At 37.4% G+C, this 18,116-nt stretch overlaps 1 protein-coding gene and 2 long non-coding RNA genes across 3 annotated transcripts; 1 reads left to right on the forward strand and 2 right to left on the reverse strand.

The window, feature by feature from the left end:
• The first annotated feature begins 4,777 nt into the window (after positions 1 to 4,777).
• Positions 4,778 to 5,458, forward strand: LOC117281334 (uncharacterized). The gene is made up of 3 exons (XR_004511949.2): positions 4,778 to 4,862; positions 4,949 to 5,068; positions 5,139 to 5,458. It is a non-coding gene; the product is annotated as an uncharacterized lncRNA (long non-coding RNA).
• Positions 5,459 to 10,971: 5,513 nt separating this feature from the next.
• On the reverse strand, positions 10,972 to 14,920 carry LOC104115733 (uncharacterized). Its single transcript, XM_009626425.4, has 3 exons — positions 14,734 to 14,920; positions 14,560 to 14,625; positions 10,972 to 11,300 (listed from the first exon to the last, which is right to left on the reverse strand). The coding sequence occupies exons 1-3, from the start codon at positions 14,779 to 14,781 to the stop codon at positions 11,253 to 11,255; spliced, it is 162 nt and encodes a 53-aa protein (XP_009624720.1). The 5' UTR covers positions 14,782 to 14,920; the 3' UTR covers positions 10,972 to 11,252.
• Positions 12,913 to 13,616, reverse strand: LOC138900482 (uncharacterized). The gene is made up of 2 exons (XR_011411530.1): positions 13,478 to 13,616; positions 12,913 to 13,401 (listed from the first exon to the last, which is right to left on the reverse strand). It is a non-coding gene; the product is annotated as an uncharacterized lncRNA (long non-coding RNA).
• Positions 14,921 to 18,116: the final 3,196 nt, after the last annotated feature.

Below are 18,116 nucleotides of genomic sequence, written 5' to 3' on the forward strand. Positions count from 1 at the left end.
ATGCAGGGTCGTATTTGTGTGCCTAATATAGATGGGCTTCGTGAATTAATTCTTGAAGAGGCACACTGTTCCAGGTATTCTATCCATCCAGGTGCCGCTAAAATATATCAAGATTTACGGCAACATTATTGGTGGAGGAGAATGAAGAAGGATATAGTTGCATATGTAGCTTGGTATCTGAATTGTCAGCAAGTTAAGTACGAGCATCATAGACCTGGTGGTTTGCTTCAGAAGTTAGAAATTCCTGAGTGGAAGTGGGAGCGTATCACTATGGATTTTGTTGTTGGGCTCCCACGAACTCAGAGAAAATTTGACGCAGTATGGGTCACTGTAGACAGGTTGACCAAGTCAGCACATTTCATTCCTGTGGCAGTTACCTATTCTTCAGAGAGGTTAGCTGAAATTTACATTCGTGAGATTGTCCGCCTACACATTGTGCCCGTGTCTATTATTTCAGATTTAGGTACGTAATTTACCTCACACTTCTGGAGGGTTGTACAACGTGAGTTAGGCACGCGGATTGAGTTGAGTACAACATTTCATTCACAGACAAACGGACAGTCAGAGCGCACCATTCAGATATTAGAAGATATGTTTCGCGCTTGTGTTATAGACTTTGGAGGTTCTTGGGATCAGTTCTTGCCACTTGCGAAGTTTGTTTATAATAATAACTACCAATCGAGCATTCAGATGGCTCCATGTGAGACATTATACGGAAGGCAATGTCGTTCGCCAGTTGGCTGGTTTGAACCGGGAGAGGCTCGGTTGTTGGGTACCGATTTGGTACAGGATGCCTTGGATAAGGTCAAGATTATTCAGGATCGACTTCGCACAGCTCAGTCTAGGCAAAAGAGTTATGCCGACCGTAAAGTTTGTGATATTGCTTTCATGGTTGGAGAAAGAATATTGCTTCGAGTTTCACCTATGAAAGGTGTAATGAGGTTCGGAAAGAAGGGCAAGTTGAGCCCTAGGTATATCGGACCCTTTGAAATTCTTGAAAGGGTGGGTGAAGTAGCCTACAGGCTTGCATTACCACCTAGTTTATCAACGGTTCATCCGGTGTTCCATGTGTCTATGCTCCAGAAATATCATGGTGATCCGTCCCATGTGTTAGATTTCAGCTCAGTCCAATTGGACAAAGATTTGACTTACGAGAAGGAGTCGGTGGCTATTCTAGCCCGACAGGTCCGACAGTTGAGGTCTAAGAGTTATCCTTTAGTTCGGGTGCACTGGAGAGGTCAGCTGGTAGAGGCATCTACCTGGGAATCCGAGTCGGACATGCGGAGTAAATATCCACACCTTTTCTCCAGCTCAGGTACTTTTTCTAACTCCGTTCGAGGATGAACGTTTGTTTTGGAGGTGGAGAATGTGATGACCCAAAATGTCATTTTTAAATTTAATAAGTAATTCTGTGTTCTACGACCTCGAAAAGCACCATTTATCATTTCTCGACTTGCGTGCGCAGTCCGTAAAATTTTTTGAAAAGTTTTCATGTGAAAAATGGATTAAAATGTGAAATAGAGCTTTAAAACTCAATTGAGTTGACTTTAGTCAACATTTTGAACAAACGGATCTGGATCAGTATTTTGACAATTCCGGTAGGTCCGTATCATGATTGGGACTTGGGCGTATGCCCGGAATCAAATTCCGAGGCGCCTAGCTCGAGATATGGAATTTTTATGAAAAATTAAAAGCTTGAAAGCTTAATGATTTTTAAGAAATTACTGATGTTGGATTTATTGACCTCAGGTCTGTTTTTTGGTTTCGGAGCCCCGTGTAAGTCCACTATAATATTTATGACTTGTCTTCCAAATTCGGTGAGAATCGGAGTTGATTTGACGTGATTCGGACGTCCTGTTGTAAAAATAAAGGTTTTAAAGTTTTCTTGAAAATTTAATTTGATTTGGTATCCGATTCGTAGTTCTAAGTGTTATTTTGGCGATTTGATCGCGCGAGCAAGTTCGTATGAGGTTTTTGGACTTGTGTGCATATTTGGTTTGGAGTCCCGAGGGCTCGGGTGAGTTTCGGGTAGGCTACAGGATAATTTTGAACCTAGAAAATCTGGTTTTTCTGCAATTTCAGGCTTTTGGTATTTCCTTCATCGCGTTCGCGAATGTACTCTCGCGAACGCAAAGAGCAAAATGAGCTGAATGAATTTTCCTTCTTCGCGAACGCGAAGATTGGGTCACGAACGCGAAGCTATGGGGACTTTACCCTTCGCGAACGCGACCAGCTCAACGCGAACGCGAAGCTTTAGAGGCCTGGGGGAGGGGTCAGTTGTCCTTCTACGCGAACGCAAGCACTGGCACGCGAACGCGAAGGACGGAGGGAAAAGCCTTCGCGAACGCGAAGGAGGATTCGTTAACGTGAAAGCCATGGGCTGCTATTCATCGCGAACGCGAAGAAGGCCTGACGCTTGTGACTTAAAACAGAACCAGAATGAGATTTTTCCCATTTTTGACAAACCTTCAATTAGAACTCAGTTTAGGGGCGATATCAAAGGAGTTTTTTACGATTTTGAACTGGGTAAATGTTCTTTATCATATAGTGATTGTATTTCATAAATCTAAGTCTATATTCATTGTTTATTTCGGATTTAGACGGAAGAAATTGAAATATTTGTAAAACTTTCCAAAACCGAAAAATTTAGATTTGAAGGTCCATTTAACATCGGAATTGAATAATTTTTGTATGGTTGGACTCGTCTCGGAATGAGTGTTCGGATTTCGTAAGTTTTTCCGGGATTTGAGATGTGGGTCCCACTGCCGAATATTTTAATAATTTTTGGATTTTTATCCGGAAGATTTGTAAATTCATATGGAATTAATTCCTATGATTCGTATTGAGTATATTGAATTGTTTATGAATAGATTTGAAGCTTTTGGAGACAAATTTAAAAGGAAAAGTTGTGGTCAAGTAATCGATTGGAATTTGCAAAGCGAGGTAAGTGTCGTGGTTAACCTTGACTTGAGAGAATAGAACCCTTAAATTATTTGTTATGTGAATTGCATGTGAATGACGTATAGGCGAGGTGACGAGTGTCTATACGTCGTCAAATTAATTGTTTGCCTGCTTACTTGGAAAATCATAAATTATTTTAAATCATGAATTAATTATTATAATAATTGTTTCTCTCCTATTCTTTGTCAAATATTAATTCTTGAATTTATGCATTAATTGTTACATGCTATTTGAATTATGTGCCTTAATTGTTATTCGATATTTAGCATATTAAATATTAAACTGCATATTTTCTCTCTGATTTTCATAATAATTTGATATTTGCCTTTGTTTGTTTCATAATTAAATCATAATTATTGTATGCTTGTTGTCTTATAATTTTATATTAATTATTGCATTTATTGAAAAAATTTCTTCTATAAGAATTGGTAAATGAATATGTTGGAGGAGCGGATTGCATGCCGCAACAGAATTGATTATAATGAATATATTGGAGGATCGGGTTGCACGCCGCAACAGACTTATTAAAAGTCCATATTGGAGGATCGGGTTGCACGCCGCAACAGACTTATTTAAAAGTCGACATACATATATATATTGGGGGATCGGGTTGCACGCCGCAATAGACTTGATTAAAATGAATATATTGAAGGAGCGGGTTGCACGCCGCAACAGAATTGAATGTGAATATATTATGAGAGCGGGTTGCACGCTGCAACAGAATTGAATGTGAATATATTGTGAGAGCAGGTTGCACGCTGCAACAGAATTGATGGAAATGATAATTGGTTATGACTACTGAGTTGACTTCAATTATTATAAATGAGTTACATGAATTATTTCTTTTATTGTTGTTGTTACTAATATTTCGTACAGGTTAATGTAAGTGACCCGCCTTAGCCTCGTCACTACTTCGTCGAGGTTAGGCTCAGCACTTACTAGTACATGGGGTCGGTTGTACTGATACTACACTATGTACTTCTTGTGCAGATTTCGGAGTTGGTCCCAGCAGCGCACCATAGACTTGCTCGGATTTCAGCTACCAGAGGAGACTTGAGGTATAACTGCATGGCGTCCGCAGTTCTGAAGTCCCCGTCTATTTTACTTTAGCTGTGTGTTTATTTCCAGACAGTTTTATTTTATTCAGACCTTTATTTGTATTTATTCTAGAAGCTCGTGCACTTGTGACACCAATTCTAGGATGGTATTTAGACACCGTTATTTTTTTATGGATTATTCACTATATTTCAAACTTTGCTTCCGCATTTGTTTCTTGATTATTAATAATTTAAAAACTGTTTAAAAATTGGGTAATATTATTCTAACGTTAGCTTGCCTAGCAAGTGAAATGTTAGGCGCCATCACGGTCCGAAAGTGAAAATTTCGGATCGTGACATGGAATGGTTGGTGTTTCTCTACAAGACTCTTTGTTTAAGAGAATTGATGATTCATGTAAATGAAAAGCATTTAATAAAAGGGTTATCATAAGTTGCAATTGTTTTTCTGTTTCTCTGCAAAGTTCAATTCTTTTAATGGTGGTAATTACTAGCTAGATTAACTTGAGACATAGTTTGGTTATTCTGATTGTTACTTGCTCTCTCTGCGTATCAAAATTTAGACAGATTTAACTATGATCTTTCATGATTTTTATTCCAATATAATAAATCACTCAATTGTTTGCCTAAGTGAATGCTCTCATATCTCTGGTTGGGTTCTTGTTTTTCCTTAACTATTGTGTTGTAAATTGAGATAATAACGATCCAATTAACAAGACTCAAGGTTCAAAGTAATTGCTAATTATTGGATTTAGATGGTTGGGAAAGAAGGCCCGAGCATCTGAGAAGGGTGGCTCCTTGCACTGTCTGGGTTTAAGGAGCATGGAGGATACGAGGAGACAATTGGTAATTCCTTAAAATATTTCGGTCTATTTTTATCGAACTATATTTATATATGTTAATTTCCTTAACACGTTTAATTATATTTGTAGGAAAAAAAATATGGGAGGAAAATGAGTCATGATGAGTTCTTCATGGAGACTCACATCCGGAAGAAGAAGGCACCGATAGATCCAACTAGATGGTTCGAGGACTGGGCGGAGACTACACATGTAAGTTTCATAACTACTATTAATATTTATAATATTATATAGTTAGTAATTTTATATCTTCTAAATAAAGGGTCGCTACAAGATTAATTTGGAGGATTACACTCAGAGCTTGCCACCGAATGAGCAAGGCGAGCGACCGCCCATTTTAGACGAAGAAGCGCAAAGGATATAGTTGGATGTTGTCGATGGTCCTAAAAAGGGGATAACATACAGCCTTCCAGATAAATCATTTCGGCGCTACAGGGCTGGATTGCAAGGTATAGGGACTTCCGCCCAAGGCGAGGCGATTGATAGGTCGACTATATCGTCTATGGAATAGAAGATCGCAAAGCTGACAGCAGAACTTGAAGAGACAAAGGCTAGAGAAAAAAAGAGAGATGAACAATTTGGTACCTTTCAAGTTCGGTCGGAAATTATGAATTTCTATTTATTTTTTAAATAAATTAATAATTTATTATAATTTACAACTAATTATTTAATTAAATAAATTTATTATTATTTTAAATTTCCGAACGAAATTAAAAAAAAATTATAGTTTCTGACCGATTTCGGTCGAAAATTTAAAAATTAAAAAAAAAATTAATTGTTTCCGACCGATTTCGGTCGGAAATTAAAGTTTGACAGTCAGTCAACGTTTTGAAGTTTCCGACCGATTTCGGTCGGTACACGTTTGCGACCATCGTTTTCCCGGTCAATTAAAATCGGTCGGAATTCGATCGGAAATTATCAATATCCGACCGATTTTGGTCGGAAATAGCGGACGAAATTAACTGTTTTTTAGTAATGTTTGGGAAAGAAAAATGGCTACGACGATGAAGATGGCCTTCCCAAAGGCCATTTTGCTGTATAGGTGGGAGAAAACCGAACACGATATATCATACCAATTTCTTTCTTAGTTCACCCTCAGTTTAAGTCCCTTCTCCGTCGTGCCGAAGAGGAGTTTGGGTTTAATCACCACATGGACATTACCATTCCTTCGTTTGAGAAATGTTTAAAATTTACATTTAATATTAATATTAATATTAAATAAAGTTAATACCATAAAATCTCCCTAAACTATCAATCTCCAAAAACCCCTTGAATTATATTGTTCTTCGTATTAAAACCATTTCCTTTGTGTATTGATAACAGAGATGGAGGCAAGATGAAACAACACATGGTGTATTTGCTTCTCTTTTTTCCTCAGCTTTCTTCACTGTAGGTTTTCCATTCTTTTCTTTTCTATTTCTGTTTAGTTAATATTATCCAATTTCAAAACCAAGAAGCACATGAATTTTTTATTTTTTTAATGGTCAGGTTAGTAAAAAGACCGGCTTGTACTCTTGTAGATTTTTGCTTGCTAAGATGTTTGACTTTGGTTGCACCCTGTGAGAGAAGCACATAAAATGATTATTTGTGCTTTGGATTTAAGTTACATCTCAAAACACCAAAAACTAAACCCGAAAATTATGGCGAAGCGATGAGCATTGGTCACTAGGCCATTTCTTACGGGCCTATGAAATTTCAGGCTAATCGAAGTCCATCAAATAAATTGAAAAATTAAACCAAATAGCCGCATACCTAACCGCTTAAACTAAAAATAGCCGGTGGAGGTATAGTGTATGCATAATTTATGTATTATATGTGTATAATAAATTTATAGTCTATGTATATGGTTAGAAAAAGTAAACAATATATGACCGGCTATTTGTGTAAAGATCCCAAATAAATTTTACAAAATCAGCATATACATTACACACAAAAAGGTGGATATAATCACAAATTTGTGTTGTATGACCATGAAACGCCATAAAATAAAATCGAAATTCATGGTGAAGCAATGAATATTGGTCGCTAGGTCGTTTCTTATGGACCTGCAAAGTTATAGGTCAATCAGAGTCCATAAAAAATTGTACAAAATCAGCATGTACCAATATACACGAAAAAGTGGATATAATCACAAATTCATATTGCTTGATCACGAAATGCCATAGAATAAACCCGAAAGTGGTCACTAGACTGTTTTCTATCAATCTACGAAATTTCAGGCCAATCAGACTCCGTCAAAAAAATCTACAAAATTAGCATGTACATTAGCACACGAAAACGTGGATATAATCACAAATTCGTATTGCATGACCACAAAACGCCATAAAATGAAGCTGAAAGTTATGACTAAGTATTGGTCACTAGTTTATTTCCTATGGACCTACGAAATTTCATGCCAATAGGAGTCCATCAATTTTTTACAGAATTAGCATGTACTAATATACATGAAAATGTGGATATAAGCATAAATACATGTTGCATGGCCCCAATACATGAAAAAATAAATCCTAAAGTCCTGGCGAAGTGATGAGTATTGGTCACTAAGCCGTTTTCTATGGACCTACGAAATTTCAGGACAATCGAAGTCCGTCAAAAAGTGAAGCAATGATTATTGGTTACTAGGTTGTTTCCTATGAGCCTACGAAATTTTAGGTCGATCAGAGTTTGTGAATGTTTTTTACAAAATTAGAATGTACTAATTCACACAAAAAAAAATAGATATAATTACAAATTTATGTCATATGACATCAAAACACTAAAAAAATAAACCCGAAAGTCATAGCAAAGCAATGAGTATTGGTCACTAGACCATTTTCTACGGACTAACGAAATTTCAGGCCAATCGGAGAACGTTAAAAAAAATTCTACAATAAACAACATATACTAATATACACGAAAAAGTGTATAATCACGTATTCGTGTTGCATGTCTCAAAAATACTATAAAATAAACCTGAAAGTCATGGCGAAGCAATGAGTATCGGTCACTAGGCCGCATTATATGGATCTACGAAAATCGGAGTCCGTCAACAAAATTTTATAAAATCAACATGTATTAATATGCACGAAAAGTTAGATATAATCACAAATTCTTATTGCATGACCAATACCATAAAATGACCCGAAAGTCATGGCGAAATAATAAGTATTGGTCACTAGGCCGTTTCTTATAGACCTACAAAAGTTTTGGCCAATCGGAGTCCATTTAAAAAATTCTACAAAATCAACATGTACTAATTTACACAAAAAAGTTGATATAATCACAAATTCATATTGTATAATCACGAAACGCCATAAATGTAGCAGTTATTTTCATAGTGCTTTCTAGTAGGGGTGACATTTGGTATTTCAGTTCGGTATTTAAGAATTCCGGTTCGGTATTTTGGTATTCGATTTATCAATTGTGTATACCAAATACCGTACCAAAGTATTTCGGTATGGTTCGGTATTTCTTATTTTGGTTCGGTACAGTTTCGGTTTAAACCAAATCTTCACTGTCTAGAGCTCCCAACTGAAACATAATAGAGGATCATTCTGAACCATAATCAAAAGTAAAAGGATAAATTTTAACATTTTTCCTGATATATTTTGACATTAAACAATTCACTAAGTTCACGTTGGAACTCCATTAAAATCAAAGGCAAATATAAAACGATTTGCTAACAAAATATGAATAATCCTAATAATACTCTTTTTGAAATTCTTCCAATAGTTAAAACATTTCAAAATTACAAATAGTAGTCATTACATGCAACAATGACTCCATGAGTTTGGTCCTATCAAAGCATGTGTTCGACGGCATAATGAAATATTAAGACTTAAGAAGTTTCGGAATGTCAAAAAAAAAAATAGCATACCATAAAACAACGAGTCGTATTTTTAGAATTAGTCCCTTGAAAAACAACCAAATTTTGACTATAGTTCCTTCTGTTCGTGAAGAAAAATAACCACTGAAAACTTGTTTAAACGTCAATCGTTTGTATATGGAAAGATTGACCATTGATCCTTTGCAATGAGCAGACAATTACGTGACAACTTGAGAACTACATATTCTATTGACTTTGAAAAATTCGAAGTGTATACCTTGATTGAGCTCTGGAAATTCGTATTAGAATTTGGACTTTTGGGGTGTGGGCTTAAGGTTATTGGGCTAAAAAATAAATATAAAGTTGGGCTTGGACTAAACTATTTCGGTATACCGAAATACCGAAATATCAAAAACTCAATACCGTATACTGTACCGAAATACCGAAATATCAAAATTTCTGTACCGAAATAAATCGAAATACCGAAAAAAACGAAACCGAAATACCAAATTAATTCGGTTCGGTTCGGTTCGTAATTCAATTTTTCGGATTTTATGCCCACCCCTACTTTCTAGTTCCCAATAAAAGATGTGATAAACGGATTGGACTAAATTTTTACCGGTTTAAAGCAAATTGAATCGATAAACAGGTCAAATCATAACCCACACGAAATTTTCTTAGGTCAAAAGGGTGGGTGAATTTGGAATTTTGGACTAAACATAGTGCTCGTTACTTCAACATCTCTTCTTTCAATTAAAAAGGGAAAAGGGCATGCCCCTAAAGTATTGGAATTGGTACAAAAATACCCTCTGTCTATCTATTTGAATAAAAATATTCTTATTGTTATCTTTTTGGCTCAACATTACCCTTATTGCTAACAAAAAAATCTTAAAAAAAGAAAATTTACTTAATATTCACGTGTCACCGTCTCATTGGCCTAACATAAACCCTAAGCCAAATTATAATTTAAACTCACCTGTAACCCACTCGGATATTGACCCGCCCCAATTTTAAAACATAACTCTCTCTCTCTCTGTCTCTCTCACACACACACACCTCTACCTCTTGCCTCTTCGCCATTTCGTTTTAGTGAGCATTCTTTTACGAGTCTATGTCTATGATTATTCATGAGGCAAACTCAAAATTGAGTTCTCTATTAGAATAATTTTTATGGAAGGAATTCTCATATTATTCTTATTGCAAAAAGTTTAGATTCTTTTTGTTTACGGAAAAGGGCCAGAACTGTCCCTTAAGCATTGAAATTGGTACAAAAATACCCTCCGTCCACCTATTTGAATAAAAATGCCCCTACCGTTGTCTTTTTGGCTCAACATTACTCTTATTACTAACAAAAAATTCTTAAAAAAAGAAAAATTTAAGTAATATCCACATGTCACCGTCTCATTGGCCCAACATAAACCCCAAGCCAAATTATAATTAAACTCACCTGTAACCCGCTTGGATATTGACCCGCTCCAATTTTAAAACAAAACTCTCTCTCTCTCTCTCTCTCTCTCTCTCTCTACACACACACACACACACACACACACACACACACACCCCCCTACCTCTTGCCTCTTCGCCATTTCGTTTTAGTGGGCATTTTTTTACGAGTCTATGTCTACGATTATTGACGAGGCAAACTCAAAATTGAGTTCTCTATTAGAATAATTTTTATGGGAGGAATTGTCATATTCTTCTTGTTGCAAAAGGTTTAGATTCTTTTTGTTTATGTAATGAGTATTTTTATTGTATAATTTCTTTTATTTGAAATTTTTGGGGGTGTTCTTCACTATTATTTGTATTCCCCTGTGAAAATTTGAGAATTTGTTTTCAATTTTTTTTACTGTTTATGTAATGTGTATTTTTATTTTTAATTTATTTCACTATTTGTTCTATTAATATGTAAGATTTTTTGCATTGTGTAACGAGTATTGTGCAATTATCACATTTCATACACACTAGAATAGTTGGCAATTTTTTAGATAATTTATTCACTAGTATTTGTTTTCTTTTAAATTCATTCTTGTTATCATGAATTCAATTTTCTCGATTAGATTATTGTGCTAAGTCTAGTAAAAAAAAAAGAAATTTTCTATTCATAATTTGCAAGTGAGATAGGATGTGTTTGTTGCTATTTTCGGTGGATTCCGCCCAAGTAGCGACGAGGAGAAGAAGGCATAGGTAGAGAGAGAGAGAGAGAGAGTTGTAATTACGGATGAGTTTAATTATATTTTGGTTGAAGTTTAAGTTAGGCAAATGTAATGGTGACGCGTGGATAAGGGTAATATTGAGCCAAAACAGTAACAGTAGGGGTATTTTTATCTTCAGGGTGTTTGTCTAACAAAGCAGATTATTTTGTATTCAGATCTACGACGCAGTCTTTAAACTGGATCGCTGAATTACCACTGGACCACCAAAAATCACAAAACTACCTAAAAGCTCTCAACACAAAATTGAAAAGCGGCAAGTCAAATCTGATGACCTCAAGCATCAGGTGAAAAGTGAAACAGTTTAATATCGTCGTGGTTTATTTTATCAGCAGACATCAAATCCAACATATGCTCTCTTTCAATGATGTGCCTTAGCTTCAGCCTTCTTTTGAGACTTGGCCTTTGCCTAGCAAAAAGATCGAGAGGAAACAAGTGTCACAATAACTCTGATCAGAAGTGGCAAATCAGCTAGAGTTAAATAGATCACAAACATCTCTGTCGAAAGCAAAAAATAGTATAACAGTTGATACAAGGATAAGAACAGAAACTCCCAATACAAAAGTCGAGGTATTTCGCTTTATTTGTGGACACGGACAAAATCACGAAAGCCTCTGAACTTATTTCAATATTGAACCTTGGGCATACAAGAAAGTTCCGAAGCGGAAATTCTAGTGGCATTAACAACAAATTATTCTATTGAGATTTGGGAACAACAAACCCCAAATACAGCACCACATCCAATATGAAGAGGGAGAGTGGAGCTCACCAAACCCAAATAGATCCATCACAATGAAGAAGGTGACAAGCATACATTGCAATAAAATCAGAGAGAAAATTAAGATTAGTTCTTGAAGCAAATAATACGCAGGATCTATGAGCCATATGCTTGGAGAGGTAGAACTTAGCTAGTGAGAATCCTTATCAAATGTGGAGATTCTAGCCTAAAACACATAATTTAGGCCCATAAATGGACTCTCCTCACTTTGGACAGGGAAAGAGGTGGTATTAAGGAGCACAGGTGTCATTTGAAACAATCCTGGTGTCTATGTTCATGTCATATCCGGACAACTTTATTCAGTTCCTTTAAGTTTCAGTTGCAGACAAAGAAAATAAATATTATGACTAGAAAAGATGGCGAAGATGCATAACCCCATATCTTGTTTACTACTGGTTTTCAGCGAATATTTCATTTTTTTTAATAATTGTGGTGTCCGGGCAAGCTTGCACGCACCTCGACTAATTCCACGGGGATACCTGCTATCTTCCACCAGCAAGAGGTATCAGCTAACTCTATCCACCAATGCTTGGACAGATGGAAAGAAATCACCAAGCGTTTTTGTCTTCGCTGGGATTTAAACCTAAGACCTCAACTTCTCAAACCCCACTTCATTGACCACTAGGTCACACCCTTGGATGCTTCAGGCAATATTTCTTCTTTTGGAGACAAGATCCTCCCTTTGTCTGGTATTACCTGGGACTACTCTGACTATCCCTTCCAGTTTCACTTAGACCATAATCTAAAGTGATCCAAATTATCGTTCTATTTGCCAAGCCCGTCACATCACTGTTAGGCTGCACTTTATTTGTGAGTGTGTGTATGTGTTTTTTTTTTTTTTTGGGGATTTTTGGGGGGGGGGGGGGGGGGTTGGTCCAGGTCATATACTAATATCATCAAACTTACTTAAGTTGCTAACTCAGTTACAGCTAAATTGATAGCAACAGAGAATGTCCTAGCCTACCAATTTTCCTCATTTGCAATTACAAAATAGGATGTTGGACTCTCGGATTGCATAATTGAAACTCTGCTTTAGCTTAGTCGGACAACGCCAAATGTTTCCTTAATTAAGGGAAGGGGAAAGAGATGTGTCTTGTTAAAATACAGAAAGACAAGAGACAAGAGGATACTATTCAGGAAATGGAATAATTCTATTGGAAGTGAAGATGACTGCTTCATCAATCTTGTCTCTGAAAGTCTAGAGTTCTGAAGCTTCAAACAAGATTAGGGAAAGAAGCCATTTCCAATTAAAGTTTTTTTTTCCTTAAATACTATAGCATTTACATTTAGCATCCATGAGAGTTGTGTTTCTCTAGTTGCTGAACCCATGGGACACTTGTATTGATCAACTATGTAACACTTGATGGGATAGTTGGAGGACCATTTTGGCTAAAATGCTTCTCAACAAAGCCAAAGTCGAAAGGCTAGCATACTGCAGCAGCTGAGGAAAGAGATTTTGAGGTGGAGGGAGAGGCCGGAGGAGTAGAGAAATATGAAAACACATTGCTGAACCAGCGCTTATTGCAAAATCAGAAACCCGTAAACACGATAAGTTTTACAGGTTCTGTTTATTGGGCAAGAGTCATGGATAAATAGGGTTATTGTGTATGGTGAGCCAAACTTTATCCGAACTATGTTGTCAGTAGTTGATTGAAGATCAGTTTCATCGCACTGGCCAATTAGAGTAAAACTTAATTCAGCAGATTTAGTACATCAGTGATTAAACTTCGACCTGCAAATAGTTATCCATATTCCCGGTCATAGATTTCAAAATCTAACAAGCACAATATCTTAGCAGGATGCAATACCTGCACTGGAGTTCGCATAACATAGTTCAGGCCTTCTACACCATACCAAAAGAATGATGTCAATTAGCGAGCATTTAACTTCACAGTAACTCTTCTCCAGATTCCAGTTTATCGTAACTGGAAATAACTCGAACCATAACTTTAATATCACCATTCACCAAGAAATGATTAGTGTTTTCATAAAGGAATCCACGTAGCATATAGAAAAAGGTTACAGTGGCTCGATTTTCAGGCTACATCCTCATTACATGCGTCTTGAACTCAGACAGAGAATCCCTAGTTCTCCACTAGGTCCTTGAATACATACTTATTCCATCTGAAGCAACTCAGGTCCTAGGGAAACATTCAGTTGCTCCGTTCTCATATATAATTTTACATTAGAAAAAAAGAAAGTTTATCTTGCCTTTTATTCACCTCATTCACAATAATATCTAGGAATTGGTCCACTCATCTACTTGGGCATTCTTTCATCAGATTACATTTAAAATGCAAGTCACGTTAAGAATACCTTCGCAAATAGAGCTTGTTATCATCTTTGGACATATAAAACATAATACAATATCCAAGAAAAGAAAAAGACTAAAACAGTCCAGGTTGAAACTTTCAAAATCCTCAATTAACCAACTATGCCTCAATTCCAGACTGGTTGAGTTGGCTAAATTAATCTTATATATATATATATATGTTCCGTGCTGTTCATAAGCCCATTTCATGTTATATGTAACTCTTAAGAGCCAGGTGGACACTTTTAAAAGTCGATCAATCAACCAACTTCACCTCAATCCCAAACTATCTAGGTTGGCCATGGGAATCTTTTCTCTGTGTTCTGCATTATTCCAAAGCCAATTTTATTTTGTATGAAACCCTAAAAGTCTGGTACTTTAATTCACAGCCAGTTGTAACAATCACACAATTTAAGGACCTTGAAGTAACACATCGGATCTAAAATTCAACCGGTCAATCAGTCGTGCCTACATAAATAATCTATACCAATTCCGCTTTATTCAGTTCAATTTCATTTCAGTACGCTAAGTATTTATCCAAAATAAAAACTAAAAATAATTCAAAGGGGAGGAAAATACCCTGAGATACTTGAGCTTAATGTTACCATAAGCAAGTCCAAACGTGAACGCCGATGCACGCGCCACCTGCCGCAGATCAAAACCACCGACAACCAAAATATTTCAAAATTTTAAAAAAAAAATAAACAAACGAGAAGTTTATTCAGATGTGCAGTTAACATTTAGATGATTTACCAGAGCTAGAGTGCTAGTTCCGGAGTAAGGTGCTGGAAGAGGCGCCATTGTTGATACTGCAAAATGGAGAAAAATTGGAATTCTGAGAAAAAAAGCTTCTCGATCTCTTTTTAAAAGCCCTATAATTCGAACCCTGAGCTTGCGAATATCGATGGGAGCTGCAATCGAGTGTGTCAAATTATATTATTAACTAGTAAATTTTAATATATGCACTAGCGATATAGCCCGCGCTTCGGTGAGATAGAATAGAACAGAAAAAATAAAACAAAAAAATAAATGTAAATAAAAGCATTGTATTACTTCTTTTGATTTTGTAATGACAGAGATAAGTAATATATTTCTCTACTAGGAAAAAGTCGTTGACATTCATTGTACGGCGAAAAACTATACTATATAATTTATATAATCTTTATATATATATATATATATATATATATATATATATATATATATATATATATATATATATATTCAACTAATAGCGGCTATACAATATCATTTTCCCAAAAACTATATAATGTTAACTATTTCGCCTTCTCTTCCTATTTAAATAATGTTCATAATTTAACTATTGTTAGTAAATACTTTTGTTAGAGCTTATGTTTAATGTATATGTTATGTCAACTCCTACTTCCCGGGAATATAACCAGAGAGATAAAAGTGCTCGTCACAACCTGTGTTTACCCTAAAAATTGAGTAGCAATTAAACTTATATTGTGGTTTTAAGGATATGTGATTTAAACCAGTACCAATTGATAAACAACGAATTAAATAGATAAATTGGACAATAAAATAAATCAAATCGGTCTGCAAACAATGCCTCGACCTCGATTCGAGATAGTCTCGAGGTTAGTTAATAAGAACAGTAGAGGATGGAACAAACAATGATGAACAGTAAGTAAAACGAAGAAAGCAGCGTATGTGTATATTCTTATCAATGAATAATGATTGTCCCCCCTACAAGTGAATGGGATCCCTCTTTATATAATAGAGGAATCCTAAATAAGGTACAACTCTTATAACGGAAGTAGATCCCATGATTGGCACTAATAACCGCTTTGATTTGATTTATTCCGGGATTTTCGCCGTGATCTTCGACCGGTTACTGATATCTCGCCATTCCGTTATTACGCCTTACTCGAAGTCAGTCATGCTTGATCTCAATTGTTGTTGGCCTCGATCTCAATGAACACTTCGATCTCCAAGCTTGATGTTCTATCTTCGAGCTCGAGCCCGATCTATTATGAGGTTATCCTCGAGGCAATTCCCCTGCCAACGAAATCGGGTATGTCCGATTTCGACCTTATATAGATAGTCCCCTCATTTTTTGGAGTGTAACAAGAAGAAACGAATTCGAGACTTCGATTTAATACCTCGATCAATTATGACGTCAACATCGTGACATAAGCGACAGAAGCGATTGAAGCGTCGCATCTGCACAGTTCCCAAGGTCATTAATTAACGCCAGTTGATGGTCGGCCACCAGTTCTTTCAAACCATCAAAGTGGCTATTATAAATAGACCACCTTCATAATCTTCTCAAACTTTACTTTCAAACTTCTTCTAATCTTCAAAAGCTTTTCTATTCTCTTCAAGTTCATCAACTTTCCCGGTTTCCGTTTGCTAATCTCTTATTAAAACACAAATTCTGCCTTCTTCTTTCTTAAACCTCATATAGCAATGGCACAAACATCAAAGACCGTTCCTCAAGAAGAAAAAGGCTCCTCATCGCGGCCGGTCGGTGACAAAACACCGGTGGAGCCACGTATCGAAGAGTGCATCCCCGGGCCATGTGGACTTGCTTCCGACTTTAAAGTCAAAAAATTCTCTTCGGTTCCTGGCCGATGCGAGCCCATGTCTAGATACATCTGTTCTATATCCGAAGGCGATCTCGAGTAGGTGAAAAAAGACTGCCACTGGGAGAGTAAAGAGGTGGTGATTCCTACCCTCGAGGAGGACATCACCACTCATGTGAAGGGGTTCTTAAGTGTGTATACTTACCCTTTCACACTGGGTTCTGTCAATCCTGTCAAAATCGATTTCTGCCGCTAATGCCGGGTAACCCTAGGCCAGATCTACCCCTCTTTTTGGCGCATTGTCATTTTGCTCAGATTCTTCTCGAGCAAGGTCGAGGGGATGTCTTTCACCCTCGATCATCTCATTAGGTTATACAGCTCTCGTCTTTATCGGGACGGACTGATAAGGCTTCAGCGCCGGGCCATAAAGGTACTGTTCTCGAGCATAGACGAGGACAAGGACCGAGGATGGATGGGCTGGTTTGTCCGAGTCAGGACCTCCGACTTAATCCCCGCCGAGAAGATGTCATTCCCCGAAGAATGGAACATGAAGCGTAAGTAGTACCTCACCGATAATGTTTGATTACTTGTTATGTTTCCTTTACCTCTTCTCATCTATATTTTTCTTTATGGTGCAGCTTCCCCCTGGTTTCCTGGTGCAGTCCCGGACCTTGCAGGTTGGGTTCGACAACTGGTTTCAACCTCTTCTTATGCTGAACGCTCGTGGCGCGATTTGGCTAAGGGTCGATGGGAGGCCAAAAATCATGATAAGTTCCCATGTTCGTGTCTGATGCTTTCTTGTGACATACTTCTTTTTAACTTGATTTCTTCTCATATAGGTCTTGGAGATAATGTCGTCATGAGGCCGCCTCCCCCGGGGAAGAGGAGGTCCCGAAACCGACCAAAGATAAGAAAGGAGAAGGGCCTCGCCTCCATATACCCAAAAGCTTAGGAAAAGCAGGGCTCGAAAGTCGAAGACTGATCCCGTCGTTCTATCTGCCGATGTAGTCCAAACGCTATGAGATGAAGACGAGGAGGAAGAAGATGCCGATCACCTGCTGCCGTGATGAGCAACCGACGGGTGTGCCCGAAGGGTCTAATTCTGAGGCCCTTCAAAGAGGAGAGAATGCCCCAAGTGACTCGCTCGGAGCAATTAACATTGATGATTCGCCACCCGGCCCCATATTCTCTGAGGGGCAGTTTCGGGATGCTCGGTCCATGGGGACTCGCGATATGGGGACAACCCCCCAAGGGGATGATATATTTCGCGGCTGCTTCGCGGGGGTCGATGATGTTCCCGACTTGGATGCATCACTCATTTTTGATGAGGCTCAGCGGCTTCTGAACCAAGTGCGTTTTAGCCCATACTTGCATTTGTTCTTATTTCTCTAAGTCTGATTTCCTTCCTTTCTGTACAGGCAACGACGCTCCATCAAGAAGCGTCCTCCAAATACCGAGCTGAGCTAGCCCGATATGAGGCTGATCTCAAAAAGCTTACGGAGGAGAGAGACACCCTCAAACTCCTCTATGTGCAAAAAGAAGAGGAGATCATAAGTATTCGAGCCGAGCTGACAATAGCTCATCAAG

This window comes from Nicotiana tomentosiformis, chromosome 10 (genome assembly GCF_000390325.3).
Source record: "Nicotiana tomentosiformis chromosome 10, ASM39032v3, whole genome shotgun sequence".
NCBI classification, from domain to species: domain Eukaryota; kingdom Viridiplantae; phylum Streptophyta; class Magnoliopsida; order Solanales; family Solanaceae; genus Nicotiana; species Nicotiana tomentosiformis.

Bases quoted from the DNA above. Each gene is read 5' to 3' on its own strand.
- LOC104115733 (XM_009626425.4), bottom strand. From the start codon at position 14,781: ATGGCGCCTCTTCCAGCACCTTACTCCGGAACTAGCACTCTAGCTCTG. The intron at 14,626-14,733 runs GTAAATCATCTA...GATCTGCGGCAG, and splicing joins GAACTAGCACTCTAGCTCTG to GTGGCGCGTGCATCGGCGTT. The intron at 11,301-14,559 runs GTATTTTCCTCC...TCTTTTTGCTAG, and splicing joins TTAAGCTCAAGTATCTCAGG to GCAAAGGCCAAGTCTCAAAA.